Source organism: Leptopilina heterotoma, unplaced genomic scaffold (genome assembly GCF_015476425.1).
Source record: "Leptopilina heterotoma isolate Lh14 unplaced genomic scaffold, ASM1547642v1 Lhet_160, whole genome shotgun sequence".
In the NCBI taxonomy this organism is placed as follows: Eukaryota; Metazoa; Arthropoda; class Insecta; order Hymenoptera; family Figitidae; genus Leptopilina; species Leptopilina heterotoma.
In genome coordinates this window covers 631,680-649,319 of record NW_025110875.1, presented here as the reverse complement: position 1 = coordinate 649,319, position 17,640 = coordinate 631,680, and the positions used below count along the sequence as shown (strand labels likewise).

Below are 17,640 nucleotides of genomic sequence, written 5' to 3'. Positions count from 1 at the left end.
AAAAGAATCAAATTATTATTTTTTACTTTAATTTTTAGTGATGGAGAAATTAGTATATGCATGGAATATATGGATGGTGGATCTCTTGATCTCATTCTTAAAAAAGCTGGAAGAATACCTGAGCCTATTTTGGGAACAATCACTTTAGCGGTAAGTAAATTTCTTTTGAATTTTAAAACAATATTTTCACTTTTTCTTGCAAATGTTCAAAAAATAATACAATTTCAAAAAGTTTTAAACTAAAATCTTTCGAATATTTACATTTTTTCAAGCAGAAATAGATTGAATTGAAATTTAAAAAAGTTTTAAATAAATATTCTGAAAGTACATTGAATTTTTAAAGAGTTTTAATTTTGAAATTCTAATGGAAATAGAAAAAATTAAAAATAATGGATTTATAATTACCTATAGAAGAATTTTAGTTAAAATACTAAAACAAATTGAATTTTGAAGCAATTACAAATTATTGCAGAAATTCAATTATTTTTTTTTAAATTAGTAAAATTTTTCACAAAAATTCAATTATTTTCTAAAATTAGTAAAATTCTTAATAGAAATTCAATTATTTTCTAAAATTAATTGATTTCTTCATAGAAATTCAATTATTTTCAAAAACTAATGGATTTCTTTACAAGAATTCAATTTTTTTTGAAAAATTAATAAAATTCTTCGCAAGATTCAATTATTTTCACAAATTTTAAATAAAATTCTACTCAAGAATTTAATTAATTTTCAAAATTAGTAAAAATTTCCACAGGAATTCAATTATTTTCAAAAATTATTAGCAGAAATTCAATTATTTTCAATAAAAAATTAGAGTAAATGCTTAACAGAAATTCAATTATTTTTAAAATTAGTAAAATTCAATTATTTTCAAATATTAATAGATTTTTTAACAAAAATTCAATTATTTTCAAAAATTAATAAAATTTTTCGCAAGAATTGAAATATTTTTAAAATATAATATAATTCTTACCAGAATTCAATTATTTTCAACAATTTAAAAAAAAATTCTCGTCAACTTTTCAATTATTTTCAAAAAATTTTTAATAAAATTCATAGCAAAATTTTAATTATTTTCAAAAATTTTCCTCAATTCAATGATTTTTAAAATCTACTACTTTAATCAAAATTCTTAAAAGAATTCAATGGGTTAAAAATTTTTTTTATAAAATTCTACGCAAACATTTATTTATTTTCATAAATAATAAAAATTTCACAGAAATTCAATTATTTACAAATTTTTTTCATATATTATTCAATTATTTTTATAAATAATAAAACTCAATGCTGAATTTCAATTATTTTTAATAAAAATTTAATGGAATTCCTGAAAAAAGTTATTATTCTTAAAAATTTTATTTAAATTTATCAAAGAAATTTAATTATTTTAATAACCTTTGCTACAATTTATTTATTATTGAATTTAAGTATTATTTTTAATAAATTTTTAATTAAATTTGTTTAAAGAATAAAATTATTTTCAAAAATTTTAATGAAATTTTTTGCGTAACAATTCAATTTTTTTCAAAATAATTTTAGTAAAATTCTTCGCGGAAATTCAATTATGTTTAAAAATTTACAAATATTCTCGTCAAAATTTCAATTATCTTTAAAAATAATAAAATTTCTCTCCGAAATTCAATTATTTCCAAAAGTTTTAATAAAATTCTTGGCAGAATTTCAATTATTTTTTATACAATTTTCATCAAATTTCTCGAAAAATACATTTTTTCTTAAAAATTCTATTAAAATTTGTCAAGAGAATTCAATTTATTATAAATTTGTTGATAAAATTCTTTATGAAAATTCAATTCTAAGAAACAATAAATTGTTTAATAAAAAATTTATTTTTATAGTTAAATAATTGAATTCTCGTAGAATTTTCTAATAAATATTGATTTAAAAATGAATTTCAAATCAAAATCTTTGAAAATTTGAATTTTTCATACTTTTAATTAAGAATTCTATAGAATTAATTTTTCTCAATAAGTTTAATGGAATTTTTTTTAATTATTTGAAGTTTTTAATTTCTAATACATTTAATTGAAAAATGGCAGAATAATCGAAATTTAGTAAAATTAAATTATAAACAAAAGAATTTGAAAATACACAAAGAACTGTTTAAAAAATTATTTTTAAAAAATTGAAGAATTTTAGTTAAAACTTCTAGAAATAAATAATCGTAAGGATGAAAATAATTTTTAAAGAAGTTACAGTAACAAAGAAGCAAGTTTTATAATAATATTCTTTTGTTATTGAATTTCTTCTATAAAAAAATAATGATTAAATATTTATTTAAAAATGAAGTTATTGATGTTTTCGAATAATTTTCGTTTTAAAAACCTGGAAAACCTGGAAAAGTCGGGGAATTTGAAAAGAGTAAAAGCGTGGCAACCCTGATTTTGAAATTATTTCAATTCTATTTTTAAAGATTGATTGAATTTTCCTAAACGAATGTAGATTAGATATTTTTAACAGGTCAAAAAAGTTAAATTAATTTTAAAAAAACTCGTGAACAGAATATTATTATAAAATAATTGCTAAATTAATTTTTTTTTTTAATTTCATTTTTTCTATTATAATTATATTTTTTAACGCAATGGAATAATGATAAAACAAAAACTGTTATTACTTGAAATAATTGTCCATAAGTTTTAAAATATTCCTCTTTATATTTTGTTTTGCCATTTAATAGTAAGTTTCACTCTCAAAAAAGCCACCGGGATATTTGCGAATTGCATATCTTCTCAGTTCATCATAAATCCAAAGCATTATTGCAAATGGTAGACAAGGCCAATACCAACAGATATTCAATGGCATGGTCTTTAAAACAATTTCAGTTCCTGGTACATAGAGCAAAATTCCCGTAAGAATGATTTCAAAGACAAATGCAAAATTAAGAAACCAATTTCCCATTCCTTGTTGAAATATCGACAAACGTCGTGTTTTACACATGATGAGGTCAATTAATTGCGTGATAACGATGGAGAGAAAATATCCAGTTCTTGCTTCATTCAATAATTTCATTCTACTCTCATAGTCCCATTGATGTCCCCATGAATTCTAAATTAGAACATTAGTTTTTACTATTTGACACTATATTTATTAAATTAGGTAAAAAGTACTGTAAGTTACGTTATACTTTTAGGTGAACAACTTTTTTATTCTCCCAATCTTGTCTTAATCCAATAAGATCCAGTGGCATAAATCCATGATACAGTAGAATAATGAAAAAAGTATAGAAACCAGCAACCGATTGAACCATTCCAATTTGTCCGTAAGTCATTGAAATAAGTCTTCGATTAATTAATCTATCTCGATTTGGATCTCTCGGTGGTCTATGCATAATGTCGGATTCTGATTTTTCATACGCAAGAGCAATCGCTGGCAATAAATCGGTTCCAATGTCGATGCAGAGCACTAATTCAATGACAAATGGCAACGGTATTGAGAACAATAGACTTACTAACATTGGCAGCATTTCAGGTACACTTGATGTTAAAGTATAGGCAATTGATTTTTTCAAATTATCAAAAATCAATCTTCCCTCTTCAATTCCCGTTACAATGGAGGCAAAATTATCGTCCATTAAAATCATGTCGGCGGCATTTTTCGCCACGTCAGATCCCGTGATACCCATAGCGACTCCAATGTCCGCTTTTCTTAGAGCTGGCGAATCGTTAACACCATCGCCGGTTACTGCGACAATTTCTCCTAGTCTTTGACAACTTTCTACTATTAATAATTTTTGTTGGGGTGATGTACGAGCGAAGACAATTTCCTCGTAGTCCTTTATTAATTCGTCGAGTTCATTGGAGTCCATGTTGCGAAGTTCGGAACCGGTGACAACAATTGCTTGCGCTGGATGATCTGTTGTTATTTGGGATAGTGTTTTTTCGTGAAGAATTGCTCTGTCGTATTTTGTTTCGTGACCCTCGCTGATTATTCCAACTTTTTTTGCTATTGCCATTGCTGTTACGGGATGATCGCCTGTTACCATTATCACCTTGATACCAGCTGTTCGACATTTGTGTACTGCGTCATAAACCATGGGACGAGGAGGATCCAGAAGACTGACCTATATGTTTCAATTATTTATTATCTCAATGTCACGTAGCTTTTATTTATTTAAAGAAAATACCAACAGTGAAATCAATAATGGGGCTACGAGATAAGTAGGAAGAGATAAACTTAGATCAGTGATCTAAGGGGTAAATTTGGTTGATTTTGTTTGTTGGATGAATTTTTTTTATAATGTACATTTCTTACCAACCCAACAAACCTGTATCCCTTTGTTGGAAAATTATATTTCTCCGGTGTTTCCGTATCGAATTTGTAATTTGGTCCATAACTCGTTCCCCGAAGTGTCAAATCACAATAAGCTAAAACTCTCTCTCCAAGATAACCCATTTCAGCGCAAGCTCGACGCGAAACATTTAAATCTTCAGCCGTCATTGATTTTGTCTGTCCATTTGAATCAAGAATTGTTGAACACGATTCAAGAATAACTTCGGGCGCTCCCTTTAAAATCATCAAATACCCATCGCCTTCACGATGAATTGACATTTGATATTTTGTATTTGAATTGAACGGTATTTCGGCAATTTTTTGAAAAGCCTCTTGAAATGGTCTTGTGGGTTTAATGTGCTCGCAGAATTTCAGAATTCCAGTTTCTGAAGCATCACCGACAACTTCACGTTCTTCAATTGTTGCGAATGGTGAATTATCAGCTTTGAAGAAAGCTCTTAAACATAAAGTTGCATCTTTTATTAGAATATTGAATGCCGGTTTTTCTAACAGTAAATCCCTTTCCACACCTAACATTTGATTAGCCGGGAAATTATATCTCGCATTTCCAAACCATAAATTTGACACTGTCATTTTATTCTGAGTGAGTGTTCCCGTTTTATCGGAGCAAATTATTGATGTTGAACCTAAAGTTTCAACGGCTTCTAAATTTTTCACCAAACAATTTTTACTTGCCATTTTTTTCGCTGTTAGGGTTAAGGATGCAGTGACAGTGACGAGGAGAACTTCGGGTACGTTTGCAATGAGAATTCCGAGAAAATACGTGAAGGCTGTGATAAAATTGGCTTCAATTAAAAGTGAGAGGAAGAAGAAGATTGTTGCGAAAATAACGGCAATACAGGTGATGACGCGTACAAAATGTCTAATTTCCTTAGCAATTGGTGTTTCTGTTTTTGTCAAATGAGTTGTTAGACCAGCTAAGCGACCAATCATTGTATTGTCTCCTGTCGCTATTACAATTCCCTTTCCTTCACCAACAACCGCAAAGGATGAGAAAAATGCTACGTTCTGACTTTCAAGGATATTGTAATCCGTTGGATAATCGGTTCTTGTCAATGGTTCACTCTCTCCTGTAATACTTGAATTTTCCACCCGAAGACTTTGGGATTGAATTATTCTAATGTCGGCCGGAATTTTGTCACCAAGACGTATTTCCACTAAATCTCCCACCACAAGTTCTTCGGTTAAAATTTGCACCCTCTCTTCTTCGCGAATTACATTTGCAAAAGTAGGAACCATTTTTGTAAATGATTCCATTACTTTGCTGTTTTTACCTAAAATAGAATATTTAAATGGTAAGCTTGAGCAAATTTTAAATAAAGTCTTGCAAAGTGGGATTTTCTTCTTTACGTCAAAAACTTTTTATATGAGCGAATTGAAAGAACTTATTAAATCAAATACATACAATTTAACTTTTTATTGGTACTTTAAATTTATTGGGTCGCTCATTCTCAATTTGACGTCGAATTTAAAAAATTCAAAATGGCGGATCCAATATGGCGGCCAAAAGTTTAAAAACTGTCCGGATTGACTTGAATCTCGAAACTCGAGGGTTTTTGGTGTCGCTGATTCAGCAGGCTTCGTACTCATCTACTAAAACCTACTATTTACTACTTTTTTTACATTTTGCTACTATTTGGATACCTTCTTTTTAGATTTGTGACACTAAAAGTTACTTTTTCGTCCTTTTTTGAAAATTGACACTACCTTAAATCCTCTAATAGTTGAAATAAAAAATGATTCAACCAAAAATTTTAATAAAATTCTTTGGAACGATTAAAAAAATTTTAATCAAATTCTTAGAAACAATTCAGAAAATTTTAATAAAATTTTTAGAAACAATTCCAAAAATTACAATAAAATTCTTAGAATTAATACAAAAAATTTTAATAAAATTCTTTGAAACAATTAAATATTATTTTCAAAAAAATCAAGAAAAGTTTTTGCAAGAATTGAATTATTTTCAATATCTACTATTTTAATAAGATTTCACAAAATTCAATTATAATTTAGAAAAAACATTTAATAAAATTCTTTACAAAAATTCGATTATTTTTATAAATATATCTAATAAATGTTTTATAGAAATTCAATTATTTAATATAAAATTTTTAAAATTTTGTGTGAAAGAAAATAATTTTTTTAAATTAACTTTTTAAAAATCTATTTTAAAATAAATAAATCGTTTTTAATGATTTTAAAAAACTTTGTATATAAGAATTCATATATTTTTAATACAATTTGAAATAAATTTCTCGAAAATGCAATTATTCTTAAAAATTTTAGTAAAATTCGTGGAATAAATTCAATTATTTTAAAAAAATTTTATAACATTTAAGTATTCTCAATGTCTTCTGATTTAATAAAATTTTTTCAACGGAATTCAATTATTTGAAATAAAAATGTTCATAAAATTTTCCAAAAACAAAATCAAATATATTTAAGAAATTTTCTACAAAATTCTTCGCAAGAATTCAATTAATTTTACAAATAATAAACTTTTTCATGGAAATTCAATTATTAGAAAAAAAATTTAATAAAATTCTTCGTAAAAATTCAATTATTTTCATATTTAATAAATTTTACTTTAAGATTTTAAGTTTTTTAATGCAATTTTAAGTGAATTCGTCGACAATTAGTTTTATTCTTAAAAATTATATTAAAATTCTTCAAAATAATTCAATTGAGGGGACGGCTTCTAAAAGGGGATACGCGTGGATTCTCGCGTTTAAGTTTTGTCCACTTGGTCAATTTTTGAAAACATTACAAATTGCAATTTGAATTACCGAAGTTTGTGGAAAATGGAAAGGCGCATCTTTTTTCTTTAAGAAATAAATTTATATCTTGTTTAGTTTAGAAAATAATGAGAAAAAACTAAATTTTTGAAAACCAAAAAATTTAAATGTTTTACGTCTTTAACTCGTCCTGGCGTTTTTGATTTTTCATATTTTGTAATCAAACAAAAACGAACTTATACAGATTAAGGTTTCCTGAAACAAACTATATTTTTAAATCTTCAAAATCTTAATTAATAAAAAGTTTATTAATTTTTTCGAAATACATTGCAAAAAATGTTTTTTTTTAACTTTCAACGCTTCGTTTATCTAGGAAATTTCAAGGTACAAAAAACTTCCAGTGAGAAAGTTTTTTATTACGATACGGACAAGTTTTCTCTAAAATTTTATTAAAATGATATGGATATTTACAAAGGTATTAATGTTTAAAGCGTATGGTGCGTCAGATTTCTTGCGCCTGGAACGCATTGAGTACCGAATTGTTCATTTGCATGGAACATATTAAGACTATTTTAGTTTATTCATTTGTTTACTTAAAATAAATACAATTTTTATTAAAGTCACTGATAAATTTTTGCAATATTATTATTATTAAGAAGTAACCAATAATAATTAGCCAAAATCGTCTGGAAATAGTTAAAATTTACTGACATACAAATAATTAGTACACAGTTATTTTGACATAAATGTAATGTTAATTTAACTAATAAAAGTTTATTAAGAATAGTAAAAATATTATTATTTTAATTTTTGACTGGTTTTTTAATATCAAAGTAATTATTTTTAAATAATATTTAACTATGGATTATGACGATTCATCTAACTTTATATAACAGTAGCATCAGTTTATTTATTCTAACATGTATTGTACGTAAAGATATATGAAATTATTTTTAAAAAAATATTGCAGAATTATTCGCAAAATAAATTGTACAATAATTCCATATTGTATTTAATACTTGAAGTTAAAACAAATTTTATTTTATTTATATCTGTATTTTGGCAAACATTTTCATACAATAGATTTTTTTTTGTTATCATGTGCACTTCAAGGAAGTAACCCTTTTTATATGCTATTTTTCTCAAAGTTGTCATTTGTTTTCACTCTACGGAAAAATATGGTGTCCAGATGAGTCGCGGTTGCCGCGACCGTTGACTGCAAAAAAAAGGGTTCGGTAAAACCCAATACAATTTTCCCAGGATATCGAGATTTTTTTATCACAATTAAGGAAATCGATATCTTTCTCCAAACGGACAGGAGTTTTTTAATAATTATTTTAAAAACATTAAATGTAGTAAACGAGATCATTTTGACGAAGAGTGGAAACCTTGAACTAAATGAAACAAGAAACTTAAAAATAAGAAATATTATTTTAGTTGACTTTTGTACATATAACAAAATAAAATATTTAGGTTAAAAATAAATTTCAATAAATTTTATTATATATATTGACAAAATATTTTTAACGCGTTGCAAACGAACAATTTGGGACTCAATGCGTTTCAGGCGCGAGAAATCTGACGTACCATATGCTTTAAACATTAATAACTTTGTAAATATCCATATCATTTTAATAAAATTTTAGAGAAAACTTGTCCGTATCGTAATAAAAAACTTTCTCACTGAAAGTTTTTCGTACCTTGAAATTTCCTAGATAAACTAAGCGTTGAAAGTTGAAAAAAAACATTTTTTGCAATGTCTTTCGAAAAAATTAATAAACTTTTTATTAATTAAGATTTTGAAGTTTTAAAAATATATTTGTTTTCAGGAAACCTTAATCTGTGAGTTTGTTTTTGTTTGATTACAAAATATGAAAAATCAAAAACACCAGCACGAGTTAAAGACGTAAAACATTTAAATTTTTTGGTTTTCAAAAATTTAGTTTTTTCTCATTATTTCATAAACTAAAAAAGATATAAATTTATTTCTTAAAGAAAAAAGATGCGCATTTTCATTGTGTATAAATTTATTTCATTGAATTTGAAAATTGAAAATGTTTTAAAATCACACTATTCGTCAATACTTATACGTGAGAATCCACGCGTATCCCCTTTTAGAAGCCGTCCCCTCAATTATATTTAAAAAATTTTTATAAAATTCTTTATAAGAACTCAATTTTAACAAACATTTAATTTTTAATACATTTTTTATTTTTTGTATAGTTAAATTGAATTCTTGTAGAATTTTCTAATAAAAATTTATTTAAAATTGAATTTCATGTTAAGTTTTACATAGTAATTGAATATTAGAAGCTTTATGCATTGGATTTTTAGAAGTAATTGAATTTTGAAATGGTTTAAAATTAAAATATTTGAAAATAAAAATTTTTCTTACTTTTAACTAAATATTCTGTCAAACTAAATTTTATTTTTAAAAATTTTAATTTAAGTTCTTTAAATTATTTGATGTTTTCATTTTTTAATATATTTCATTGTAGAATTTACTATTTTTTACGATTTGCAATTATTTCGATATTTTTTTTTTAATTTGTGACATTAAAAGTTACTTTTTTCTATGTTTGAGAATTTGCACTACTTTAAATTCGCTAATTATAAAAAATTTAACAAATTTTAATAAAATTTTTTCAAACGATACATTTATTTTCAAAACATTTTCGAAATGCAATCATTTTCAATATATGGGGCATTCTCCGTCAGATTTTTACTCAAAATTTTTTTTGTATTAAAACAATTTTTTTCGAATTTTATATGAAAAATAAGTAATTACGTGTTTTTTTATTTTTTTATTTGATCAAAATTATAAAAGTTATGATTTTTTTAAATTTAACATCTTCGGAAGCAAAGGATTTTTGAAACACTTTTAACTCCGTTATACCAAAAGATAAAAAATAATGTAATATATGAAAATAACTTGTTTTTTCTTGAATATTTCAAATATGTAATAAAAAATAACTTTAATAAAGCGAAAACATTAAATAAATTGAAATTTCGTCTAACATGTGACTTTTCTCAAAAGCGAAGTAATCGATTTTCGATTTTTTTCTTTCATTACAACCACTGATGAATAAAGAAATTTTTCCCACTTATGCCAAAGTGGTGTTCTTTAGGGATCAAATTATATTTAAAATTATATCAGTCGTTGCACAGATTTTACAGAAGGAAATAAAGAAATTAACCACTAAACATTCGTTTTCTTTTGTTTTTGAAGGTTAAATTTTTAAAAAGTGTAAAAATCGAATAAAACTCTGTGCAACTACTGACATAATTTTAAATATAATTTGAACCCTAAAGAACACCACTTTGGCATAAGTGGGAAAAATTTCTATATTTATCAGTGGTTGTAATGGACGAAAAAAATCGAAAATCAATTACTTCGCTTTTGAGAAAAGTCACATTTTTGACGAAATTTCAATTTATTTAATGTTTTCGCTTTATTAAAGTTATTTTTTATTACATATTTGAAATATTCAAGAAAAAACAAGTCATTTTCATATATTACATTATTTTTTATCTTTTGGTATAACGGAGTTAAAAAAGTGTTTCAAAAATCCTTTGCTTCCGAAGATGTTAAATTTAAAAAAATCATAACTTTTATAATTTTGATCAAATAAAAAAATAAAAAAACACGTAATTACTTATTTTTCATATAAAATTCGAAAAAAATTGTTTTAATACAAAAAAAATTTTGAGTAAAAATCTGACGGAGAATGCCCCATATGTTTTAATTAAAAAATTTCCCAAAAGAATTCAATTAATTAAAAAATAAATTGTTATAAAATTGTTCGCAAACATTCAATTATTTTCATAAATAATGAAATTTTCAAAGTAGTTAAATTATTTAATAAACAATTTTCAATAAAATTTTTCAAAAAAAAATCAATTGTTTAGAAAAATTTTTATCAAATTTTTCGCAAGAATTCAATTATTTTTATAAATAATGAAATTCTTCTGAAAAATTCAATTATTTTAAAATATTTTAATAAAAATCGTTGCGAACATTGAATTATTTTTCCAACTAATAAAACTCATCGCAGGATTTCAAATATTTTTAATACAATTTCAAATGAATTTCTTGAAAACTGCTATTATTCTTAAAAATTCTATTGAAATTCTTCAAAAGAATTCAATTATTTTAAAAAATTTCGATATAATTTGTTTATTAAAATTTATTAATTATTTTCAATACATTGTTAATTAAATTACTCGAAAGAATTCAATTACTTCTATAAAATTTTAATATGATTCTTCGTAGAAATTTAATTGATTTAATAAATTTGTCGAAATTCAATTATTTTAAAAATCTATTATTTCAATAAAAAATAAAAAAAAAAATAAAATAAAAAAAAAAGTAAATAAAATAAAATAAAAAATAAAAAATAAAAAAAAAATAAAAAAAAATTAAATAAAAAAATTAAATTAAAAATTTAATTAAAAATTAAATTTTAAATTAAAATTAAAATTAAAGAATAAAATTTTCCAGAAGAATTTAATTATTTTCATAACTTTTAAAATTCTTTAGAAAAATGTAATTATTTTCAATACAATTTGAAAAAAATTTCATGATTGAATTTTAATATTTTTAAAAAGTTTAAAAACAAAATTTGTTGATAGAATTCACTTATTTTAGAAAATTGTTATAAACTCTTTAAGGGCATTTGAAACTTGATGACGTCACACATGCTTTGCACAAACTGAAACGTCATCAAGGTTCAAATGCCCTTAAAACAATCCAATTATTTTCAGTACAATTTTAATTAAATTCCTTGCACTAACTTAAATTTTCTTCGGAATAATTGAATTTTTATTTTTACAAATTTTATTTTTTTTTTTAATATTTTGATCTATTATTTTCATAAATAATAAAATTTTTACAGGAATTCAATTATTTAATTAATTTCATTTCATTTTTTTATACAATTTTAAATTAATTCTTTGAGAAATGTAATTATTTTTAAAAAATTTATTAAAACTCGTCGTAAAAATTGAATTATTTAAAAAAAATCTTATAATGTTCTTTATAAGAATTCATTTTTAAAAACTATTCAATTATTCAATAAATTATTTATTTTATTTTCTACATTTTGAACAATTTAAAATTATATTTAAATAAAAATTACAATTTTTTGTCAATAATAAATGATTTAAGTGACATAAACCTAAAATTTAACAAATATTCTTTATTGACAGAAAACTGTCATTTTTATTCAAATGCAATTTTCAATAATTTTAAATGTTCAAAATCAATTTCTTGACATTTCCACCAAAACGAATTTAAAATTTAATTTGTCTTTTTCTTTTAAATTACGAAATTATGACATTGGACTAACTTTTGTTTTGACTGTTCGTCAGATTCTTGCTTAAAAATTCTAAAAAATAGTTGAATTTTGGAAGAATTATAGAATGTAGTTTAATTTAGAATTTATGAAAAATTGAGTCGTCAAATTTAATTTTTCGATAGCTACTTTTTTTTACTACTTTTTTCAGTTTTAAAGCTAATTTTTGCTTCTTTTTTAAAATTAATTATCGAGTACGAAACTAAGTCTTGTTTTTTTTTTGGCAGTAATTTTCATGAGGGTAAATATTTGTACATTAATGTTGAAATCTACAAAAAAATTCCATTTCGCAAGACTTTAAAGTTAATTCAGACTCACTGTATTTATTTTGTCATTTCTTTTTTACTTTTAAAAAAAAATTTTTTTTTTATTTTTTTTTATTTCAAATATCAATCTTTCATCAAAGATAAAATTATTTAAAAAAAAAATAAATGACTTACTTTCCTGAATGTATGCGAACAATCCGGATAATATGCAAATTAGAATAATTATCACTCCGAACCATTGTATTCCCTCTCCGTGTGGATCGTCAGTTAGAACACTAATACCATACAAAAGGAAACATAATACAGCGCAAGTCCACAAAAGTCCAGCGAAACCTCCATACATGCATTTTAAAAATTTAATATACTCGGGAGTCATTTTTGGTGGTGAAAGAGCATTGGGGCCATCTTTCAAAAAAATTTCCTCCGCTTGTTTATGAGTTAAACCTTTATTTAAATTTGTTGTTAATTTCTCACATAATTTATTTAGGGGAATTAGATGATCAATAGTTTCCAATTCATTATGTAAATTATTTATTTCATCTTCCGTTAGAGTTTTTCTTGGAGCATTCAAAACTGCTCGAGGAAATTTATTCATTTTTCATAGAAAAAAATCTGTTTTTTATATTAAAAATTAAAAATTATTTATATTTTCGTAAATTTTTAGTTTACTTAGAAAAATGTCAGGTTAGGAAATAACTTCACTATTAAAAATTTTGTTTTTCAAAGAGCGAAAAGGTAGAGTGGAATATTAAATATTGTTAAAATATAGTTTCATTTGTTCTTTTTTAACCTGTTATGGAAAAAATGTTCTTTTAAATAAAACGAAATAAAATGTCATTCGTTTTATTTATTTATTTCGTTTTCAAGTTATATTCAAAATTAAAAGCAATTATTTGCGTATTTCAACTTTTATAAAAAGTTATTGTTTTTAGTTTCTAATTTCAAGTCGAGGGAAAAGAAAAAAACTTTATTGAACAATTTCGTGATTTTTTTTCAGAAATTTTGTTCCAAAAAAATGTTTCCATTTTCAAAAACCTGATTGTTTAGAATAATATGAGAAAAGTCTAAAAAATTCAAAAGAAATTTTAATTTTTACAGACTTGAGTAAAAGATAATAATTTTTGCTTTTTCCGCGTTTATTAAATTTTCTTATGAAGTTATTGAACAAACAGTAATTAGTTTTTTAATTTTTTAAACTAATGAACAAAGTCAACAAATGTGGCGATTTCCGGTGAAACGGGACGTTACGCTGCAAAAAATTGTAGATTATATTTAACGATGTTTTTACATGCTTAAAAATTTGTTTTTAATTATACCTGAAGCCAAAAACAATTTTTATTAACCACTGTATTTACAAAATAATTAATAAAAATTGTAATAGATTTTTGAACTTTTTGGAAATTTAATTGTAATTCTGGTTTTATTTTGAGTTTTAAACTACCCTTTAGATTGAATTTATAGGTTAACCCATAAAATCGTCCGCCATATTGAATCTGTCATTTTGAATTTTTCGATATAAAGAATAAACAAATCGTGTTAAATTGTTAGGAGGTTAAAAAAAATTCTAAACGTATTTACATAATTTGAATATTTTCAATTTCTTAATTAAGGAAAAAGTTAGGTAAGGTAGAATTGATCAGGGAAAAGTCTAGGATTTTTATTAAAGTACTGGAAAAAAATTGAATTTTGGAGAAGTTACAAACGATTGCAGAAATTCAATTATTTTCAAAAGTAATAAAATTCTTCGCAGAAATTCAATTATCTTTAAAAATAATAAAATTCTTTTTCAAAATTCATTTATTTTCAGGATTTATAATCAAATTCTTTGCAAAATTTCACTTATTTTCAAAAATTTTTTAATAAAATTCTTTGCAAAATTTCACTTATTTTAAAAAATTTTAATAAAATTCTTTGCAAAATTTCAATTATTTTAAAAAATTTTCCTCAATTCAATAATTTTCAATATCTATTTTAATAAAATTTTTCAAAAGAATTTAATTATTTAAAAAAAAATGTTGATAAAACTCTAAGCAAAAAATAAATTTTTTTTATAAACAAAAAAATTTCACAGAAATTAAACTATTTACAAATTTTTTTTAAATTTCTTCGCAATAATTCAATTATTGTCATAAATAATAAAATTTTTTTACAGAAGTTAAATTATTTTCATGAATAACAATACTCATTATAGAATTTCAATTATTTTTATTACAATTGTAAACGAATTCTTCGAAAAATGTGTAATTATTCTTGAAAGTTTTATTAAAATTCGTCGTAAAAATTCAATTATTTAAAATAAAATAGTAGACTTTGAAAATATTTGAGTTTCAGCAAAGAATTTCATTATTTATTGAATTCTTGAAAAAAAATTTTCAAAATAATTACATTTTTCGAGGAATTTATTTTAAATTGTATTCAAAATAAATATGAAATATGAAATAATTTTGAAAATAATTGAATTCTTACAATGAATTTTACTATATTTTTTTAAATAATTGAATTTATGTAAACAATTTTATTACTTTTAAAAATAATTAAATTTTTGCCAAGGATTTTATTAAAATTTTTGTAAATAATTTAATTTTTTTTTTTTGAAAAATTTTATGGAAATTTAAATCATTATAAGTTGTTGGATTTGAAATTTTTGAAAATCTTAATTCCTATGGAAAAATAACAGTGATTAAATATTTATTTAAAAATTATGTTATTGATGTTTTTGAATAATTGTACAATTCAAAAAATTCGTAAATAAATGTAATAGAAAATTTTTTTTGAGCACCTAATCATTCTTGGAGTGAATTAGAATTTTCTTTAGGGTCAGTGACGAAGTCTGGAAATCAGAGAAAAACAAAATTAATTTTTTGTCTCAACTCTGTAGAGAAAAAAAAATTTTTTTTTTAATTTTTTAATTTAATTTTAATTTTTTTTTTTTAATTTAATTTTTAACTACATTTTTAAAGCGAAAAATCCAAGCAAAATTATATCAATATAGTATAATTAAATAATCTCATTTTTATCATAAATTTTACTGTCTAATATTTGAAAATGAAATTTTAATCCAAAATATTTTCCGCAGGTCTTAAAGGGTTTAAGTTATTTAAGAGACAAGCATGCAATTATGCATAGAGATGTTAAACCAAGTAATATTTTGGTGAACAGCGCGGGAGAAATAAAGATTTGTGATTTTGGAGTATCCGGTCAATTAATTGATTCAATGGCAAACTCCTTTGTTGGCACTCGAAGTTACATGTCGGTAAGTTAACAAAAATAATTATTTTTAAAAGTTTAATTTCTTTTAAAGTAAGAACCATTTTCAAAAAAAATTTTGAAAAAAGAAGAAAATTTTAAAATAATACCTGAATTTATAAAATGAAACTTTTTATTAATATTAATTTGTGCACGCGCTCCCAACAAGCAAACAAATTTTAGGTTATGTTTGTCTTAGATTAATCGTGATTAAAAGTTTATTTTTAATTATATAAATTCAAAACCAGTTTTTATTGAATATTTCGGATGTAATAAATAATTGAGCATTGATAGTTTGTAATAATAATTAATTCTCTTTGTGTATTTTTTCTCTAAAAATTATAGACATAACCTTAAAATTTTTGCTTCTACCTTTCTCGGAAGCGCGTCATAATTTATTAATTAAAGTCAGTAATTAATTATTGAAATATAATTAAAATACATTAATTTTTTAAGAAAAATACTTAAATTACTGTGTGTTTGATCAATTTACCCCTTAGAAAATAACAAGGGGGGGATGTAAAATTTTAGAGATTTTTTGTTTAATTTCTTAGATAAAAAATCAAATGGTTTTTGGTTTTTTTAAAATCGCTTCAGTAGATATTAAGAAATTAAGAAACGGTCATAATAATTGCTATAACTTTTATTGTTTTGCATAGTTTTTCAAAATAGTTTTGAGACATTAATTTTATGATTTACTAAGGAAAATTTTACAAGAAAAAAAAAAGAAAAATCGATTCTTTTAAAATCCTTAACAAAAAAGTCCCTTTCATTTTTTTTCTTTTTTTTGCTTTAATTATAATTATTATTCACATTTGTTGTAATTATATTAGCCCGAAAGATTGCAAGGCACTCACTATTCGGTACAAAGCGATATCTGGTCTTTGGGCTTATCACTAGTGGAGATGGCTATTGGAATGTACCCCATTCCTCCGCCAGATGCTAGAACTTTGTCAACGATATTTGGTCATCAACAGGGACCGTCAACTACGGAAAATGTTGTAACCAATAGCATTCCAACACCTACATCGCAATCTCCAGCGCATAGTAAGTTTTTAGTTAAAAATTGCTTTTTTGTTTCCTAACTTTTTAAAAAAATTTTTATTTTTAAATTTTCAATTCTAAACTTAATTTATTGAAAATCATTGAATTTTTGCAAAAAATCTTATAAAAAAAATTCAAAAGAAAATAATTGAATTCCTTCGAAGAATTTTTTTTATTTATGAAAATAATTGAATTCTCGCGAAGAATTTTACTATATTTATAAAAATAATTGAATTGTTTCGAAGGATTTATTCAAATTTTAGAAAATAAATAAATTTTACGTAAATAAATTTGAAAATAATTAAATTCTTTCGAGAAATTCTATTAAAATTGTTTTGAAAAGAATTGAATTTCCACAAAGAATTTTACAATTTATAAAAATAATTGCAATGTTTCGAAGAATTTATTAAAATTTTAGGAAATAATTGAATTGTTTTGAAGAATTTTATAGAAATATTTGAAAATAATTCAATTCTTTCAAGAAATTCAATTAAATTTATTTCGAAAATAATTGAATTTTATTAAAATTAAAATTCAAAATAATTGAATTCATCAGAAGAATTTTATTATTTTTTGAAAATAACTGAATTCTTTTAATTCTTTTGACGAATAATATTTAAAAACTGCATTAAAAGTAATTTAATTTTAATTAAAATTAAAAAAAATTATTAAAAAATTGAAACA

At 23.1% G+C, this 17,640-nt stretch overlaps 3 protein-coding genes across 5 annotated transcripts in view; 1 reads left to right on the top strand and 2 right to left on the bottom strand.

The window, feature by feature from the left end:
- The window catches only part of LOC122498850 (dual specificity mitogen-activated protein kinase kinase dSOR1), a 29,356-nt gene that overhangs the window by 9,316 nt on the left and 2,400 nt on the right, over positions 1 to 17,640 (top strand). For all 3 annotated transcript variants that reach the window (XM_043606818.1, XM_043606816.1, XM_043606817.1), the window contains exons 5-7: positions 39 to 150; positions 15,743 to 15,919; positions 16,746 to 16,959. In XM_043606818.1, the coding sequence (XP_043462753.1) occupies positions 39 to 150; positions 15,743 to 15,919; positions 16,746 to 16,959 (503 nt within the window). The remainder of the gene's footprint in view (positions 1 to 38; positions 151 to 15,742; positions 15,920 to 16,745; positions 16,960 to 17,640) is intronic.
- LOC122498853 (sodium/potassium-transporting ATPase subunit alpha-like) lies at positions 2,617 to 3,030 on the bottom strand. Its single transcript, XM_043606821.1, has one exon. It carries the CDS (start codon positions 3,028 to 3,030, stop codon positions 2,692 to 2,694), a length of 339 nt encoding a protein of 112 aa, XP_043462756.1. The 3' UTR covers positions 2,617 to 2,691.
- LOC122498848 (sodium/potassium-transporting ATPase subunit alpha-like) lies at positions 3,111 to 13,009 on the bottom strand. Its single transcript, XM_043606813.1, has 3 exons — positions 12,841 to 13,009; positions 4,273 to 5,585; positions 3,111 to 4,081 (listed from the first exon to the last, which is right to left on the bottom strand). The coding sequence occupies exons 1-3, from the start codon at positions 13,007 to 13,009 to the stop codon at positions 3,140 to 3,142; spliced, it is 2,424 nt and encodes an 807-aa protein (XP_043462748.1). The 3' UTR covers positions 3,111 to 3,139.